The sequence below is a fragment of the Mobula hypostoma genome, chromosome 7 (genome assembly GCF_963921235.1).
Source record: "Mobula hypostoma chromosome 7, sMobHyp1.1, whole genome shotgun sequence".
NCBI classification, from domain to species: Eukaryota; Metazoa; Chordata; class Chondrichthyes; order Myliobatiformes; family Myliobatidae; genus Mobula; species Mobula hypostoma.
Genome location: NC_086103.1, coordinates 122,780,825 through 122,799,393, shown reverse-complemented (window position 1 = coordinate 122,799,393; position 18,569 = coordinate 122,780,825). Strand labels below are relative to the sequence as shown.

At 41.2% G+C, this 18,569-nt stretch overlaps 1 protein-coding gene across 3 annotated transcripts in view; it reads left to right on the top strand.

Moving 5' to 3' along the window:
• Positions 1-18,569, top strand: part of LOC134349496 (coiled-coil domain-containing protein 81-like) — an 89,018-nt gene that overhangs the window by 26,826 nt on the left and 43,623 nt on the right. For all 3 annotated transcript variants that reach the window (XM_063053896.1, XM_063053895.1, XM_063053894.1), the window contains exon 7: positions 1,103-1,220. In XM_063053896.1, the coding sequence (XP_062909966.1) occupies positions 1,103-1,220 (118 nt within the window). The remainder of the gene's footprint in view (positions 1-1,102; positions 1,221-18,569) is intronic.

Here is an 18,569-nt window from a genome sequence, read left to right as displayed (position 1 = left end):
TAACTTTACCAATCAAAGCATGAAATCTCCCCTCAATCTCCTCCAGTTACTTATTCTCCTTCAGTTCTTTTGGTAGAACCAGTTCGTGCGTGCGTGTATATCTCTTTCATTTACTTATTATACGTATTTGCTCTATTAGAGTTAAATGCAATTGTCTGAAGTCTATCCTGCAGATTATTTTGGCTGAACGTCTCTCCAGCTGAACTTTGCTCTTCCAATTTTCTTGAATACTCTCTCCATCTTTCTCTATTTGAAAATCATTTCTTCATCATCTCACTATTGCAACATCTGGTCTTTCACTCTTTAGCTAAATTCACCCTCTACTATTTTATGTTACAAAAAATGTATTAGATCAGTATCGGGTCAATTTTAATAGAGATAAGAATAGGATAGAAGTTGTGCAATTTACAATCACGTTGCCGTTTTCTTTAATACAATCAGAAAAATGACTTGGGCAGTTAGTTTAGTAGCCCACTATAAATATGCAAATTAGTGTCCTATGTTGATTGTAGGATCACAGTGCAATTGTGACATAGCAATGGGCAGAACATGTCCTGTCCATAATTAGCTCATTGGTATTCATTATTAAAATCAGAATAATGTGCAATTTAGGACACCATTGCTCCTAAAATGGGTAAGTTTCTAAAAATTCAGTGATTTTAGTGGAGCCAAGTGAAGGGTGATAATTCCTTTGGCCTTCAGTAAACATCTAGCTTTTTATTGTGTGAAATGATCATTGACTTCAGGAATATTTACCCTAATATATCTGTGTCTTACTGTATACCCTGTAGTTCTCCTGAACTTACTATGATTCAGACACTTCACTTTGTTGTTCCCACCTTTCCCACTTTTACCCTATTGAATCCCCCTTATGCATGCCACTCCATCTGCCACCAACCATCCGTCTTGTCTTCATTCCACTGCCAGGGGTGGAAGACTAACATTAATCTTGTTCAGATTGGTGAGCTCTCAGTGAAGGTGAGTACCCCTCTCAGTTTATATTAATGGGATTTGATGTTCAGTTTTCAGCCTATCTCTCAGCCTGGACACGTTAGGCCCCTTTACTGCCTTTCTATTCCTAATATCTATTTTCTTTTAACAGAAATGCCCCTTGTCAAGCAACCTACTATCACACAACTATTGGTTCCCACTAAAATCTCTTCTGTAGGCATGAAGGAAGATTTTCAAAAAAATGTTGAACACAAAGATTTATCAGAAAGGTAATATCTGATTTGGAGGCATCCAATTTATTCCTTGTTTCATTTGTTATAACTTACTGCATTTGTGAAAAGTAAGTGGCAAAAGTTCAATTTTTGTCAATATTCAATTTATCATCACTTCTGGGATGTGATCCTAAGTATTTCTAAGTAAGTGAACTTTTCACCATTGTTCTTGCAATGAACGTGACTAACTAATTTACAAAACGTAGCATTCTAAAATACACTGTACAGTTTAATTTTGCTGCTAACATCAGTTTATAACTTGTGCCTTTTATCATCATGCATCATAAAGCAACCTGTGAGCTTTCATAAGGCAATTGGTAGTTGTAGCTGCTCTTTATTGTGTGATGCATTTGTATTATCTTTCAATATTTCTATAGGTCTTTCCGTTGTTTTACACTATACCGTATAAAAACAATATAGAGCATATTAGACTGGAGGAAATGAAGTTCAAGTGTATGGTTGTGCAGTGTAGAATCAGGAATAAAAATAAGTGTATATTTAAAAAAAATAGTACTGTAATGCAGTTTAGATTCGTATTCCAAAAGCAGTCCAAGCTAAGGACGATGGTCTTGTAATTACTATATAACCATGCATATGAAAAAGTAATACTTACTTTGCTATAATTGCAGCACAGGTATAGTATTAAATGATGAATCTGCAGAATATTGTGAGATTAATTTAAGACTATAGGATCATCTGTGCACACTTCTTTCAGATGGAGAAGATAGTCCTTGAATTGAATGAGTGACAAAAAGGACTAGCAATTCCAGAATTGGAACAATTGACAAAATCAGTTTTGGAAAAATAAATCTGCCGAGGGTAGAACTAATATAATGGAGAAAAGTTCTATTACATAATTTATGCAAAAGATAGTGGAATATTTTGTAAATAAAAGTTTGTTCAACACGCTTGTAGTTGGTAGCAGAAAGTTGTTGTCCTTGTAAATTATTGTAAGATGCATTTGTGCATGGAGGCAGCTGTGTGGCATAATAATGCTTATATGGATGAATTTCCAGACTATTATGGAAAACTAAAATATTTAAGACAAAATAATTACAAAATAATTATATGAGTTGCCTGTGAGTCCACAACTTTTCACAACTTGCATTAAGTACATATCTGCTTCAGCTTTATCTCAGTTGTGTTGGGCACGTGGCCAAGTGGTTAAGGTGTTTGTCTAGTGATTTGAAGATCACTAGTTCAAGCCTCAGCTGTGGCAGCATGTTTGTGTCCTTGAACAAGGCACTTAATCACACATTGCTCTAGTCTGTGCGAGGAATGGCGCCCCACACAGACTTCCAATCTGCGCCTTGTAAGGCATGAAAATGCCCGACGCAGGTCTCTCATGGTCTGAGTCGACATTCCCTCCCCCCTTTATTTCAGAAATATTCATCAGGTGGTTCATCTAAGATTTTTTTGTGGTTAGCTTGTGAAATGGTTTGTGTACTTAAGCAATGCCAAATGATTTTTTTCCCCCAACTTGGAATCACAGTAATTGCAAGTAATTTCAGGAGTACAAGTGAATTATTCAAAATTAATCTGCAGTAATAAATGTTATGACATCACTCTCCAAATTAGAGGTGATTAATCACTACTGTAGGTTTTTATAGAGCTTCAGGCAAACTGCTTAGAAGGAGCTTAGATGTGGGTGCAAGCATCCCAATTCTTCTCATCTTCAATCAGCATGCTCATGAAAGATGTGGATATATGGACAAGAGCATAACATTTTTGACCTAGAAAACCTTTTATATCAGAAATAAAGATAGTATGGGAGGCAGTGTCCCAGGAGTTAAATGAACATAGTGATACTTGTAGATAGCATGGTTTCAGTGCCACAGGAAGTCTATTTGGCATTAACATATACTAAAATCCCATTGACTAGAATCTGCAAAACTACATTCATACACTGCTGTATCAAAGCACCCATATAGTCAATGAGCTTTACCAGTCTTTACCAGTCAACCTTTCAATTTAATATGTCCCACACAAATTTGCACACTTACCTAAAACCATTCACAAATATCAAGCTATTCACTTATGGCAGGTACATTGCAACATACTCATTAATGCTTTCCTCTCTCTACTGCAGTGGTGGGCTGTGATTTCAGTTTTGCAAGATTGTGGCTGTTGCTGTATTCTCCACAAACTGTGACACCCACTCTGTGGAAGAAACTGTAGAGCACCCTAAGACAAACACAAGCAATGTGCTTGAGTTCCTATGGGAGTCTTCATTCTGTTCCTTGGCTGGGGTTGTAATTCTGCTGTTCAGCGCTACTAGGAATTCCTCAGAAATTAAAGGTCTTGTATGCAAGTGATGGCCCTCAACTCCCAAGAACCATGGCTGCCATGCACATTACCAAAGAAAGAAAGGATCATGCTTTCTTCCTAGGTGGCTGTCAGGATATTTTGATATTTTGGGGACTGATATGTTTTATAATGATAAACAGAGTTCACATTGGCTCCATTACCTCGGTGTAATTCATCACTTATTGAACCTTCAAGAACCTTAAGGAGAAAATGAGTTCCTCTTTCCTTGAGCAGGAAACCTTACCAGTCATATGCTACAGTATGCTAAAAAGCAACTGAACTCCTGAAATGATGTGAAAAAGCTCATGGCTACTGTTATCTTCACTTCCTTAGGCAGAAATGTCTAGACATTGATAACACACGCATGCAGACACAGACACACAGCTGAGGAACTCAGCAAATCAGGCAGCATCTGTGGATGAGAATAAACAATTGATGGTTCAGGCCTGATGAAATGGAAATGGCTTAACAGAAATTCTAATAATAAAAGAAAGAACACATGAGGAAATTGAGAAAGTCACTCATGAATTTGTTCAGGCAAAGGTGCCTATGGAGATCATATTGAGTCAAGTGGATGGATACTTTGTGATCAAAAAGTACAAAAACTGTAGATGCTGGAAATCTGTAATAGAACATAAAATATAGAACACTACAGTACAGGCCCTTAGGCCTACAATATTGTACCGACCCTTTAACCTACTCTAAGATCAACCTAACCTTTTCCTCCTACATAGCCCTCCATTTTTCTATCATCCATGTGCCTATCTAAGAGCTTCTTAGATGTAGTTGCCTCTATATCACCCATGATAGGGTGTTCCAAGCACCAATCATTCTCTGTGTTTAAAATAAAAGGTACTTAACTATGACATCCCCCTTATACTTTCCTCCAATCACCTTAAAATTATGGCACCTCATATTAGCCATTTCCACCTTGGGATAAAGTCTCTGGCTATCCACCCAATCTATGCCTTTTATCATCTTGTACCTCACTGCAGAGAGAAAAACCCTAGCTTATCCTATCCTGATAAGACATGCTCATTGACGCATTCAGCATCCAGTAAATCTCCTTTGTGTCCTCTCTAAAACTTTCACATTCTTCTTATAATGAAGTGACCAGAACTGAACACAATATTCCAAGTGTGGTCTAACCAGCATTTTACGGTGCTGCGGCATTACCTTGTGGCCCTTGAATTCAATCTCCAAATTAAGCCCAACGCACTATATACTTGGCTTAACCACTCTATCAATGTGCTGCTACTTTGAATGATCTATAGACATGGACCCCACAATCCTTCTATTCCTCCACACAGCTAAAAATCCTGCTATTAACCATGTATTCTGGCTTCAAGTTTGATCTTCCAAAGTGCATCACTTCACACTTTTCTGGATTGAACTCCATCTGCCATTTCTCTGCCCAGTTCTGTTACTGCCCCATTGTAACATAACAACCACACTATCAACAACACCACCCACCTTCATGTCATCTGCAAACCTATTATCTCATCCTTCCAGTTCCACATCTAAGTGATCACAAAGAGCAGGGGTCTCAAAACAGATCCTTGCAGAACACCACAGATCACTGACCTGCCACTCACAAAGCCATGTTGACTATGCCTAATCAGATTATACTTCTCCAAATGTTCGTAAATCTTGTCTCTAAGAATCCTCTCCAATAGTTTGCCCACCACTGACATAAGGCTCACTGGTCTATATCAAAATCAGAAAATTTAGGTAATCAACCTAAAATGTTATGTATTTTTCTCTCTCAGCAGGTGCTGCTTAATTGGCTGTGCATTTCTACTATCTTCTATTTTTACTTGGGACTCTTTAGTGAACTGGTTTTCAAAAGGGTACTGAAGACGTAACTGTAGCACTACTTAAAACAAGAATTTCCCGGAGATCTTTGAAAATAAATTGAACAGTGTAAGCATGATGGAAGGACGCAATCAGATTAATTGCCCCTAAATTATGTTTAACAGTTTGAATCTTTCAGGGAACACTGAAGGCACGAGTGAAGAAATGAAACCACCTCCTGGTTTGATTTTAAAAAAAATAGAACCTGAATATACCAGCCCTTGTATACCTAGCTTACAACCTTCTGAACTTTATGGGATAAACAGCAAATCTGTAATTAGCAAAACAGGTGTTGAACTTACCTTGACTATCACCTTTGTTCATAAATCTTGCAGAGTATTTGCATTATTTATTTATTCTCTTTGAGGTTAATGTTTAATATGTTTAATTAATTATGAAGAAGTTTAAAGCCATTAGCTTACATGATGGTCAAAGGTTTGAATTCTTTCAATTTATTTAAGAATAACAATGGTCTGAGAAATGTGTTGAAAGGAAAACAAATATGATCTGAAACAAAACTCTGAAAAAGTATAACAGGTTCCTTATTAGTGAAATACATGATGGATGACTGAGAAATGCTAGTAAACATTGAGTGCCAAATAAAGATAATAAATTATTTTTTAATACACTTTTTTATTTTGCATTCATTTTTAGAAAAGTGTATTTGTTTGCTACACTTTTCCGTTTTTACATTTAGATAGAAGACTATTTAAAATAGGTAAGATGAGTTGAATTTTATATGGAACTCAGCAGGACAGGCAATATCTATGGAAAAGAGTAAACAGTCAAAGTTTTGGGCCAACACCCTTCATCAGGATTGGAAAGAAAGATGAAAGGTCAGAGCAAGAACATAAGAACATAAGAAATAGGAGCAGGTGTAGGCTATCTGGCCCATCGAGCCTGCACTGCCATTCAATAAGATCATAGCTAATCTGTCCGTAAACTCAGCTCCATCTACCTGCCTTTTCCCCATAATCCTTAATTCCCTTACTCTGTGAAAACCTATTTTAACTGTTCCTTAAATATATTTATGAAGAAGCCTCAACTGCTTCCTTGGGCAGAGAATTCTATAGATTCACCACTCTCTGGGAAAAACAGTTTCTCCTCATCTCCGTCCAAAATCTTCTCCCCTGAATCTTGAGGCAATGTCCCCTAGTTCTAGTCTCATCTACCAATGGAAGCAACGTTCCTACTTCTATCTTATCTATCCCTTTCAAAATTTTGTATGTTTCTAGAAGATCCCCTCTCATTCTTCTGAACTCCAGAGAGTATAGTCCCAGGCGACTCGATCTCTCCTCATAGGTTAACCCCTTCATCCCTGGAATCACCTGGAAGAAGATGGGGGGGCTGGTGGGAAGGAAGAAGTACAAGGTGGTAGGTGAAACTGGGAGAAGGGGAGGGGTGAAGTAAAGAGCTGGGAAGTTGATTGGTGAATGAGATAAAGGACTGGAGGAGAGGGAATCTGACAGGAGAGGGCAGAAGACCATAGAGGAAAGGGAAGAGGGAGGAGCACCAGAGGGAATTGATGGGCAGGTAAGGAGTTAAGGTGAGAGAGAAATGGGAATGGGGAAATGATGAAGAGGGCAATTCCGGTGATTAGTTTATGGTAATTCATTTCCATAGATGATGCCTGACCTGCTGAGTTCCTTAAGCATTTTGTGCATGTTGCTTGGATTTCCAGCATCTGCAGATTTTCTCATGTTTGGATTTTTTATGAAGGTTCTCTGAGAACAAATGCATCTAAATAAGTAAAGTTTACCTAAATGTTAAAAGAAAGATTTAGTTCATCATGGACAGAAGGCTAAGTTAGAGTGAAATGTGCCTAAATGAAATGAAACCTAGCTCCCCTGTGTTGACTATACTCTTACACAAAGACAGTGCATTTAGCTACATTATGTTCCATCCCCTTTGCTAGTTTAACTGTGTGACATTGGACTCTTTGAGGATTCTAGCAATGCAACAAAAACTTCCTGCTTTTTTTTCTACAGTCATACTGGGAAATCTGGCTGTAGAAGCTCTACCAGCTTAGCAGGTTCAGTGGCTCCAATCATATCACAGAGTGTGAGAAGGAGTGTGTGTGAGAGAAAGAGAGACGGAGAGAGAGAAGACTGACTTTGTAATTTACATTTGTTTAATTCAATTGAGATGATTAATTTGGTTAAATGACGTAATTATCTCATCTGTTCTTAAGTTTTCTAACTTAAAATTGCCCTTTAAAACTTTGAATTAATTTTAATTTTGAATCTTCTGGAAATTTCTGGATGCTCTTTAATAATTTGACAATTTTGACTGCTGGTTCATTTTAGGACAGTGGATTATTCACTGTCAAAGCAGATTTGTAGGATTTTTGACTGGAAAGCCCTTTGCTATGTTGGGGCTTACTGGTCATGTTGGAGCTGGCTTTATTCAGGATTTTGTCAAGATTTAGGCAAGCAGAGAGAACAGATGGTTCACAGCTCTGGATAATTATAATAAATGTGCATAGAAACAAGCCCTCTTAATAGGGTAGGCAGAGAGGTGTTTTTGAACAAATATAGGGCCCAAATTTGGTAGTGGATTGCACTTCTCTGTATTGTGCCAAGTTCTAGATTTCTGCACGTGTGTCAACTTGTCAGCTGTTCATCTGTAATTCAATAACTTTCATAGATTCAGCACATAAATGGATCCTTTGTATCACTATGTCCATTCCAAACTTTATGTCCATCTATACTTATCCCACTTCTTCACAACAGGACTGTATCCTTTTATGCCTTGCCTATATAAGTGAGTGTCTAAACCCCTCTTAAACCTATAAAAAGTATTCCCCCCTCAGAAGTTTTCATGTTTTATTGTTTTACAACATTGAATCACAGTAGATTTAATTAGGCTTTTTTGACACTGATCAACAGAAAAGACTCTTTCATGTTAAAGTGAAAACAAATTTCTACAAATTGGTCTAACTTTATTACAATTATTAAACACAAAATACTTGGTTGCATAATTAATCATTTCCTTCAAGTCAGTATTTGTTAGATGCACCTATGGCGGCAATTACAGCCTTGAGTCTGTGTGGATAGGTCTCTGTCAGCTTTGCACATCTGGACACTGCAATTTTTCCCCACTCTTCTTTACAAAACTGCTCAAGCTCTGTCAGATTGCATGGGGATTGGGAGTGAGCAGCCCTTTTCAAATCTAGCCACAAATTCTCAGTTGGATTGAGGTCTGGACTGTGACTTGGCAACTCCAGGACATTAACTTTATTGTTTTAAAACCATCCCTGTGTAGCTTTGGCTTTATGATTGAGGTCATTGTCCTGCTGGAAAACAATTCTTCTCCCAGGTCACAGTTCTCTTGCAGACTGCATCGGGTTTTCCTCCAGGATTTCCCTGTATTTTGCTGCATTCATTTTACCTTCTACTTTCACAAGCCTTCCAGGCCCTGCTGCAGTGAAGCATCCCCACAGCATGATGCAGCCACCATCATAATTCACGGTAGGGATGGTGAGTTTTTGATGATGTGCGGTGTTAGGCTTACGTCAAACATAGCATTTAGTCTGATACCCAAAAAGCTCAATTTTGGTTTCATCAGACTATTGAACCTTCTTCCAGCTGACTTCAGAGTCTCCCACATGCCTGCTGGGAAACTCTAGCCAAGATTTCATATGAGTTTTTTTCTACAGCGGCTTTTTCTTTACCACTCTCCTATGAAGCTGCAACTGGTGAAGCACCCAAGCAGCAGTTGTTGTCTGCGTGATCTCTCCCATCTCAGCCACTGAAGCTGTAACTCCTAAAGAATTGTCATAGGTCTCTTGGGAGCCTCCCTCACTAGTCCCCTTCTTGCATGGTCACTCAGTTTTTGAGGACAGCCTGCTTTAGGCAGATTTACAGCTGTGTCATATTCTTTCCATTTCTTGATGATTGACTTAACTGTACTCCAAGGAATATTCAGTGACTTGAAAATGTTCTTGTATCCATCTCCTGAGTTGTGATTTTTCAATAACTTTTACACAGGGTTGCTTGGAGTGTTCTTTTGTCTTCATGGTGTAGTTTCTGCCAGGATACTGACTCACCTGCAGTTGGACCTTCCAGATACAAGTGTATTTTTACTACAATGAATTTAAACACCTTGACTGCACAGTGGTGATCTCCATTTAACTAATTATGTGACTTCTAAAACCAACTGGCAGCACTGGCGTGTCATACTAAATGGGGTGAATACTTATGCAATCAATTATTTTGTGTTATATATTTGTAATTAATTTAGATCATTTTGTAGAGATTTTTTTTACTTTGACATGAAAGAGTCTTTTCCTATTGATCAGTGTAAAAAAAATTTTTTATAGGCACTGTAGTTGTTATGTTTTGTAGGGGAAATTTTGAGAGTTCAGAGTTTGTATGTTCCTGTCAGGATTAAAGGCAAATTGAATAGGAATAAGGAACCTTGGTTCTCAAGGGATATTGCAACTCTGATAAAGAAGAAGAGGGAGTTGTATGACATGTATAGGAAACAGGGAGTAAATCAGGTGCTTGAGGAATATAAAAAGTGCAAGAAAATACTTAAGAAAGTAATCAGGAGGGCTAAAAGAAGACATGAAGTTGCCTTGGCAGTCAAAGTGAAGGATAATCCAAAGAGCTTTTACAGGTATATTAAGAGCAAAAGGATTGTAAGGGATAAAATTGGTCCTCTTGAAGATCAGAGTGGTCGGCTATGTGCGAAACCAAAGGAAATGGGGGAGATCTTAAATAGGTTTTTTGCATCTGTATTTACTAGGGAAACTGGCATGAAGTTATGGAATTGAGGGAATCAAGTAGTGAGATCATGGAAACTGTACAGATTGAAAAGGAGGAGGTGCTTGCTGTCTTGAGGAAAATTAAAGTGGATAAATCCCCGGGACCTGACAGAGTGTTCCCTCGGACCTTGAAGGAGACTAGTGTTGAAATTGCGGAGGCCCTGGCAGAAATATTTAAAATGTCGCTGTCTACAGGTGAGGTGCCGGAGGATTGGAGAGTGGCTCATGTTGTTCCGTTGTTTAAAAAAGGATCGAAAAGTAATCCGGGAAATTATAAACTGGTGAGTTTAACGTCGGTAGTAGGTAAATTATTGGAGGGAGTACTAAGAGACAGAATCTGCAAGCATTTGGATAGACAGGGACTTATTAGGGAGAGTCAACATGGCTTTGTGCGTGGTAGGTCATGTTTGACCAATCTATTGGAGTTTTTCGAGGAGGTTACCAGGAAAGTGGATGAAGGGAAGGCAGTGGATATTGTCTACATGGATTTCAGTAAGGCCCTTGACAAGGTCCCGCATGGGAGGTTAGTTAGGAAAATTCAGTCGCTAGGTATACATGGAGAGGTGGTAAATTGGATTAGACATTGGCTCGATGGAAGAAGTCAAAGAGTGATGGTAGAGAATTGCTTCTCTGAGTGGAGGCCTGTGACTAGTGGTGTGCCACAGGGATCAGTGCTGGGTCCATTGTTATTTGTCATCTATATCAATGATGTGGATGATAATGTGGTAAATTGGATCAGCAAGTTTGCTGATGATACAAAGATTGGAGGTGTAGTAGACAGTGAGGAAGGTTTTCAGAGCCTGCAGAGGGACTTGGACCAGCTGGAAAAATGGGCTGAAAAATGGCAAATAGAGTTTAATACAGACAAGTGTGAGGTATTGCACGTTGGAAGGACAAACCAAGGTAGAACATACAGGGTTAATGGTAAGGCACTGAGGAGTGCAGTGGAACAGAGGGATCTGGGAATACAGATACAAAATTCCCTAAAATGGCGTCACAAGATAGGGTCGTAAAGAGAGCTTTTGGTACATTGGCCTTTATTAATCAAAGTATTGAGTATAAGAGCTGGAATGTTATGATGAGGTTGTATAAGGCATTGGTGAGGCCGAATCTGGAGTATTGTGTTCAGTTTTGGTCACCAAATTACAGGAAGGATATAAATAAGGTTGAAAGAGTGCAGAGAAGGTTTACAAGGATGTTGCCAGGACCTGAGAAACTCAGTTACAGAGAAAGGTTGAATAGGTTAGGACTTTATTCCCTGGAGCGTAGAAGAATGAGGGGAGATTTGATAGAGGTATGTAAAATTATGATGGGTATAGATAGAGTGAATGCAAGCAGGCTTTTTCCACTGAGGCAAGGGGAGAAAAAAACCAGAGGACATGGGTTAAGGGTGAGGGGGGGAAAGTTTAAAGGGAACATTATGGGGGGCTTCTTCACACAGAGAGTGGTGGGAGTATGGAATGAGCTGCCAGACGAGGTGGTAAATGTGGGTTCTTTTTTAACATTTAAGAATAAATTGGACAGATACATGGATGGGAGGTGTATGGAGGGATATGGTCCGTGTGCAGGTCAGTGGGACTAGGCAGAAAATGTTTCCGCACAGCCAAGAAGGGCCAAAAGGCCTGTTTCTGTGCTGTAGTTTCTATGGTTTCTAAAACATTAAACTAATTTAAAGGAAGACACGGCAGTCCAAAATGCGAGTCCAACTTAAGCAAGGTGTGCACGTATCATGTGATGTTGTGATGATGTATGTAATTCATATATTTTGACATACAAGACCATAAGATATAGGAGCAAAATTAGGACTTTTGTCCCATCAAGTCTGCTGTACCATTTCATCATGGCTGATCCAATTTTCCTCTCAGCCCCAATCTCCTATCTTCTCCCCATATCCCTTCATGCCCAGACCATCAAGAATCTATCAACCTCTCTCTTTAGTATATATAACGATTCAGCTTCCACAGCTGCCTGTGGCAAAGAATTCCACAGATTCACCACGCTCTGGCTAAAGAAATTCCTTCTCAGCTCCCTTCTAAAAGGATGCCCCTCTATTCTGAGCTGTGTCCTCTGGTCTTAGACTATGCCACTGTAAGAAACATCCTCTCCTCATCCAGTCTATCAAGACCTTTCACCATTCGATAGGTTTCAATTAGGTCACCCCTCATTCTTCTGAATTCTAGTGAGCACAGGCCCAGAGCTATCAAATGCTCTTCATATGACAAGCCATTCAATACTGTAATCATTTTCGTGAACCTCCTATGAACCGTCTCCAGTTTCAGCGCATCTTTTCTAAGTTAAGGGGCCCAAAACTGCACACAGTACTGCAAGTGAGGCCTCACTTGTGCTTTATAGTGCTTTTATATTCTAGTCCTCTTGAAACGAATGCTAACATTGCATTTGCCTTCCTCACCACAGAAACAACCTGCAAATTAACCTGAAGGGAATCCTACAGAAGGACTCCCAAGTCCCTTTGTGCTTCAGTTTTTTTTGTATTTTCTCTTCAGTTAGAAAATAGTCTACCCTTTTATTTCTTCTGCCAAAGTGCATGGCCATACACTTCCCGACACTATACAGGTGCCCCCTGCTTTTCGAACGTTCGCTTTACGAAACCTCACTGTTATGAAAGATCTACATTAGTTCCCTGTTTTCGCTAACAGAAGGTGTTTTCGCTAACAGAAGGTGTTTTCACTGTTACGCAAAAAGCAGCGCGCAAAAAAAAATCAGCGTGCGCCCCGAGCAGCCGCTCCCTCCCGGATTCGGAACGGCATTCTCGCCGGCATTGCTTAAACACATGCCTGTGAGCAGCCATTTGCAAGATGAGTTCTAAGGTATTGGAAAAGCCTAAAAGAGCTCGTAAGGGTGTTACACTTAGCGTAAAACTAGACATAATTAAGCGTTTCGATCGTGGTGAACGAAGTAAGGACAAAGTGAGTTTGGCTTGTGGAAGTTAATGTTGAAGAGGTTTTGGCATCCCATGACCAAGAACTGATAGATGAAGAGCTGATGCAATTGCAAGAGTAAAGGATAACAATCAAAACCGAATGCAGTAACGAAAGTGAAGTCGTCCAGGAACTGGGTACGTTGGTTTAGGGCATATTTGCAGGATGGTTTGAGTGCTTACAAAGAACTGTATGATAGAAAAATGCGTGAGGCTAAGCAGTCAAGCAAGCCTTCCACATCAGCCACAGCAGACGACGAACCTCGACCTTCGCCGTCGAGGCAGGCAGACATAGGAGAAGATGAGCTGCCTGCCCTAATGGAAACAGACGACTAGATGACACCCCAGTGTCCCACCACCCCAAACCCTGGACCGTGGACAGATACCGATCCACGGAGAATGCAGCGGTAGCCGGGAGGCACCCAGCACATCTTTAAGAGAAAAATCCGAAATAAACAAGCTAATTAATTAGGTGCCACCCAGCGCGTAAATGTTGGCCCAGAGCAGAGGTGATTGCTGATTGCGTCGCCTCTGATCTGGGCCGACATTTACGTGCTGGGTGGCACCTAATTAATTAGCTTGTTTATTTCGGCTTTCTTCTTAAAGATACGCTGTGTGCCTCCCGGCTACCGCTGTACCCCTGCATTCTTCGCGGACCGGTATCAGTTTGCTGCCCAGAGGGTGGGGGCCACTGCACCACCCCAACCTGCGACAACTCAGCCTAACACACCATCATCAGTGTGCTCTGCGCTGTCTTCCCGATTCCCATAAGTGATACTACGCTGTACATACATTGTTTCTACTTTATATCGGCTGTGTATTTTTCCGTGTTATTTGGTATGATTTGGCAGCTTCATTGCTTAAAGGTTACTGGAGAGCGCTTGCGCCGTGTTTTGCCGAGAGCACTTGCGTGAGATTTTCGCTACGGAGAAAAGTGCAGGCAATTATTGTGGAAAAGTACAGTATTTCTGCTTTATATAGGCTGTGTATTCATCATATCATTCCTGCTTTTACTATATGTTACTGTTACTTCAGGTTTTGTGTGTTATTTGGCATGATTTGGTAGGTTATTTTTGGGTCTGCGAATGCTCACAAATTTTTCCCATATAAATAAATGGTAATTGCTTCTTCGCTTTACGACATTCCGGCTTACTGTTTCCAAAGGAATGCTCTACCTTTGGATGGCGGGCGAAACCTGTATTCCATCTTCCATTTCTTTGACCATTCTCCTAATTTGTCTAAGTCCTTCTGTAACCTCTTTACTTCCTCAAAATTACCTGCCCCTCCACCCCAATGAATTATTTAAACAAACAAGAATGTTTAATCAAACAACGTACTGTATATACAAGATTACTCAAATATTACTGAAATATTAAATACACAATAGTGATTGCACCTGATTCTATAACCTCCTCTTCGTCACAGCACGTCCAGATATTAACAGTCTCTGTTTAAAAAAAAATGTTGGGTCCCCTTTAAAGCTTTTTCCTCTCATTTTAAACCAATGCACGGTTGTTTTTAGTACCCCTACTGTGGTGGGGTTGGAGGGGTGGGAACGAGGGAAGGATTCTGAGTATCTCCCCTCTTCTATGCCTGTAATAATTCTGCATATCTTTGTCGGGGCACACTTCAGCTCTTTCACTTCAGGCAACATGGATCAAATACCCTCTGGAAATCTATAGAGTTAATGCCCACTGAAATTCTTAGTTAACTGCTCAAAAAGGAACACAATGAAATCAATGACATGGCATTTCCCTTGTATAAAATCACACTGATGGTCCCTGATCAGCCTCGTACCCCTCGAAATGCACAAGTCTTATCCTTTTGAATTTACTCCAGAAAATTTCTCACAACTGATACAAGGCTCATTGGCCTGTTGCCCCTCTTAAACAGAGGAACAACACAGGCCATCTCTATTCTTCCAACAGCTTGCCTGTTGCTAATGAAGATGCAAAGATTACCATCAGAAATGTGTCCTCACTTTCTTCCTGTAGTGTCTGGAGTTAAGTTTCCATCCACCTCCACATGTTCCAAGATAGCTAACATCTTCACATTCCCGATACTGACATACTGACTAGCAATTTACCCTTTCATGATCTCATTGTTTTCCAGGTCCTTCTCCTTGGTGAAAGCTTATGAGAAGTGTATGTTTAGGACCTCACCCACATATAAATTATCCTTGTGGCTCCTATGGTGACCTAATCTTTCCCTGGTTACCCTCATATTCATTTCCAGCATTTTTTTTTTTTTTACTGTGTTCTGGCACTTAATTACAAATAGAGTGAGTTGAAATTCCATTAGTTTTCCAGCGCTTCTGGGAAATCCAGCTGAATCAGGCAAACAGATTTCAATATTGATATATGAGGAGTGATTGATAAGTTAGTGGCATAAGGTAGAAAGAGTCAATTTTAGAAAACCTAGCACATTTATTTTTCAACTAAGTTCCCTCCTACATGTACACACTTAGTCCAGTGGTCATGGAGCATATGGATCCCTTCTTTATAGAAGTGGTCCACAGCAGGGGTGATTGATAAGTTCGTGGCCTAAGGTAGAAGGAGATGAGTTATACAGCTCTCGTTACATGCACATGCAGTTAAACTCTTTGAATGATTATGCAGAAAGTTTGAAGTTAATAACTCATCTTCTTCTACCTTAGGCCACGAACATATCAATCACTGTGCACCACTTCCTGGAGGTCCAAGACGCCGACTTCTACAAAGAAGGGATCCGTTTGCTCCACGACTGCTGGACTAAGTGTGTAAATGTAGGAAAAATAAATGTGCTAGGTTTTCTAAAATTGACTCCTTCTACCTTACGCCACAAACTTATCAATCACCCCTTGTATGTGGGATGATCTATTTTGGAAAGTCAAACCAGCAGAGGACATACTATGAATAGTAGGGCACCAGGGAGTGTAAAAAAACAGAAGGGCATAGGAATACAAGTGCATTGAAAACAGTGTCACAGGTAGGCAGGTTGATAAAAATAGTGTTAGTATGCTGGTCTTCATCAGTCAGGGCTCTAGGACCTAGGATATTATGTTGCAGATGTAAATGACATTCATGAAGTTGCACTTGAAGTACTATGTTTGTTTTTTGTCATCTTGTTATGGGAAAGATGTGGTTAAGATGAGTGCAGAAATGATTTGCGAGGATGTTGCCAGGTCCAGAAAGGAGAAGTTGGCTAGGCTACTTCTTTGTTCCTTGAAATGTAGGTGAATGAGGGGCAACTTAATAGAAATGTTTAATAATTTCAGAAGCATTGATAAAGTAAACAATAACAATCTTTTCCCCAGGGTAGTGGAATGAAAAACTAGGGGGCATAGTGTAGGGTGAGAGGGGAAAGATTTAAAGTGGACTTGAGAGCAACTTTTTCCACACAGGAAGTGGTGAGTTTATGGACCTGGACTGGAACAGCTCCATTCAGGAATTTCCCACAGGGATTCTGCACCAAGTGGCCAGAGGCAGTGGTTGAGCGGGCAAGATAGTATAATTTAAAAAGCACTTGGACAGGTAACACGGACGATCAGGGCTTAGCTGTGTATATACATCTATTGACGCTGCTGGACACATCTTCAGTGATGTTCCTGGAATCATCGGGTGTTTCGGGTCTTTCAACATCATACGACCTCCTCCAGGTGACCCAGCCGGGGCTGATCAGACCCCAGCTTGTGTCCAGATGGTTAGCTACTTATGACTCCATGGCCCCCCTCTTTTGAGCCACAGCCATCTTGAGGCCCTCTCTGCCGCATCGGTGGTACTGCGGATGGCTCTCCTCTTCCTCTCTCCCTCGATGCCCAAAATGCTGAATGCTCTAACTAAAGAATGGGCTACGAATCCCCTACAACCAACCTTCACTGGGAGACACCTTGCTCTCCATCCAGCCTGCTGACAGTTGCTGACCAGTCCTGCGTACTTGGAGAACTTCCTTTCAAAGGCCTTCTCCAAGCTATCTTCCCATGGGACTGTCAGCTCCAGCAGCACCACTTGCTTAGTAGACTCAGACACTAGGACAATGTCTGGTCGCAGGGTGGTGGCTGCGATATGGTTGGGGAACTTCAGCTGCCCTTCGAGGTCCACCAACAGCTGCCAGTCCCTTGCAGAGGTCAGAATGCCTGCAGATGTTCTTTTGGCAGGTATTGGCTGCTCCCCAGCTCTGACAAAGGCAATGGTCTGCTTGGAGGGTCAGGTCCGCTTCGCCCACTCAACTCCTGCGCTGACGGCTTCAGCGATGGTCTTCAGGACCTGATCATCCCTCCACCTGTACCGTCCCTCACCAAGAGCCCTTGCGCAGCCGCTGGGGATGTGCTCCGGGGTTCCTCGCTTGGAGTACAGTGGGCATGCAGATGACTCTGCCTTGCCCCATGTGTGCAGGTTTGATGGGCTTGGAAGCACATTGTCCACTGCCTGGATGAGAAATTGGATGCGGTGTGGTTCGGCTTTCCAAAGATCAGCCCAGGTCACTTTCCTCTCAAACCGCATTCTCCCATCTTGTCCAAGCTCCCTGTTGCTTCATTCCCACCGCCTTGCAGGCTGTCATCTCCTCCACTACTGCTCTCACCCTCCTCCTGAACTAGACGACGCCTTTCCTTCCCTCTGGTGTCCATTTGGGGAGTTGGAAAGGATCCTAGCCCAGCTTGGCCTCGTGTGACCACTCCCACCAGCCTCCTGTGACGCAGCCTCGCCTCTGCCTCCTGAACAGCTTCCTCTGCCCTCCACTTCCTGCCAGTACTTACTTGGATCCCTGCTCTAGCCACCTTCGGGTCACTTGAGTCCCTATACTGTAGCACTTCTCTGGCTCTTGTTACCTTGAATTCTTCCTCCAAGGATTTGAAGGGCAGTTGCAGTTTGTTGTGGTGTCCATAGAGTGTGATGCTGCTCATGCTCTTTGGCAGCCCCAGCCATCTCCTGAGGTGGTTGCTAACCCTTCTCTCTAAAGTTTCGACTATCGAGATCGGAACTGCATAGACGAGGAGGGGCCACAGGATTCTGGGAAGAATGCCATGCTGATACACCCAGGCTTTAAACTTCCCAGGTAGGCCAGACTTGTTCACAGATTTCAGCCAGCCATCCAACTCAGTGCAGGTTGCCTGAATGGATGTTGTGTCCCTTAAAGAGCTGTCAAAAACTTTGCCTAAGCTCTTGACTGGCTTTTCTGTGTTGGTTGGGATGGCTATGTCTGTGATGCTGAACCGGAACTTGTTCTCCATCTTCCCTTTCCTCAGTACCATCAATCTTGATTTGGCAGGTTTGAAACGCATCCGGGCCCACTCCACCAGCTTTTCGAGCCCTTGCAGAATCCTCCGGCAGCCTGGGACTGATTCTGTGGTGATTGTGAGGGAGGATATAGGCTGAACACATGAAATAGTGAATAGCTGGATGGGCATCATGGTTAGCTTAGACTCATTGGGTTGAAGGGCTTGTATTGTGCTATATTGCTTTATGACTGAGCTACCTGAATCAGGTTGAATGTAGTGCAT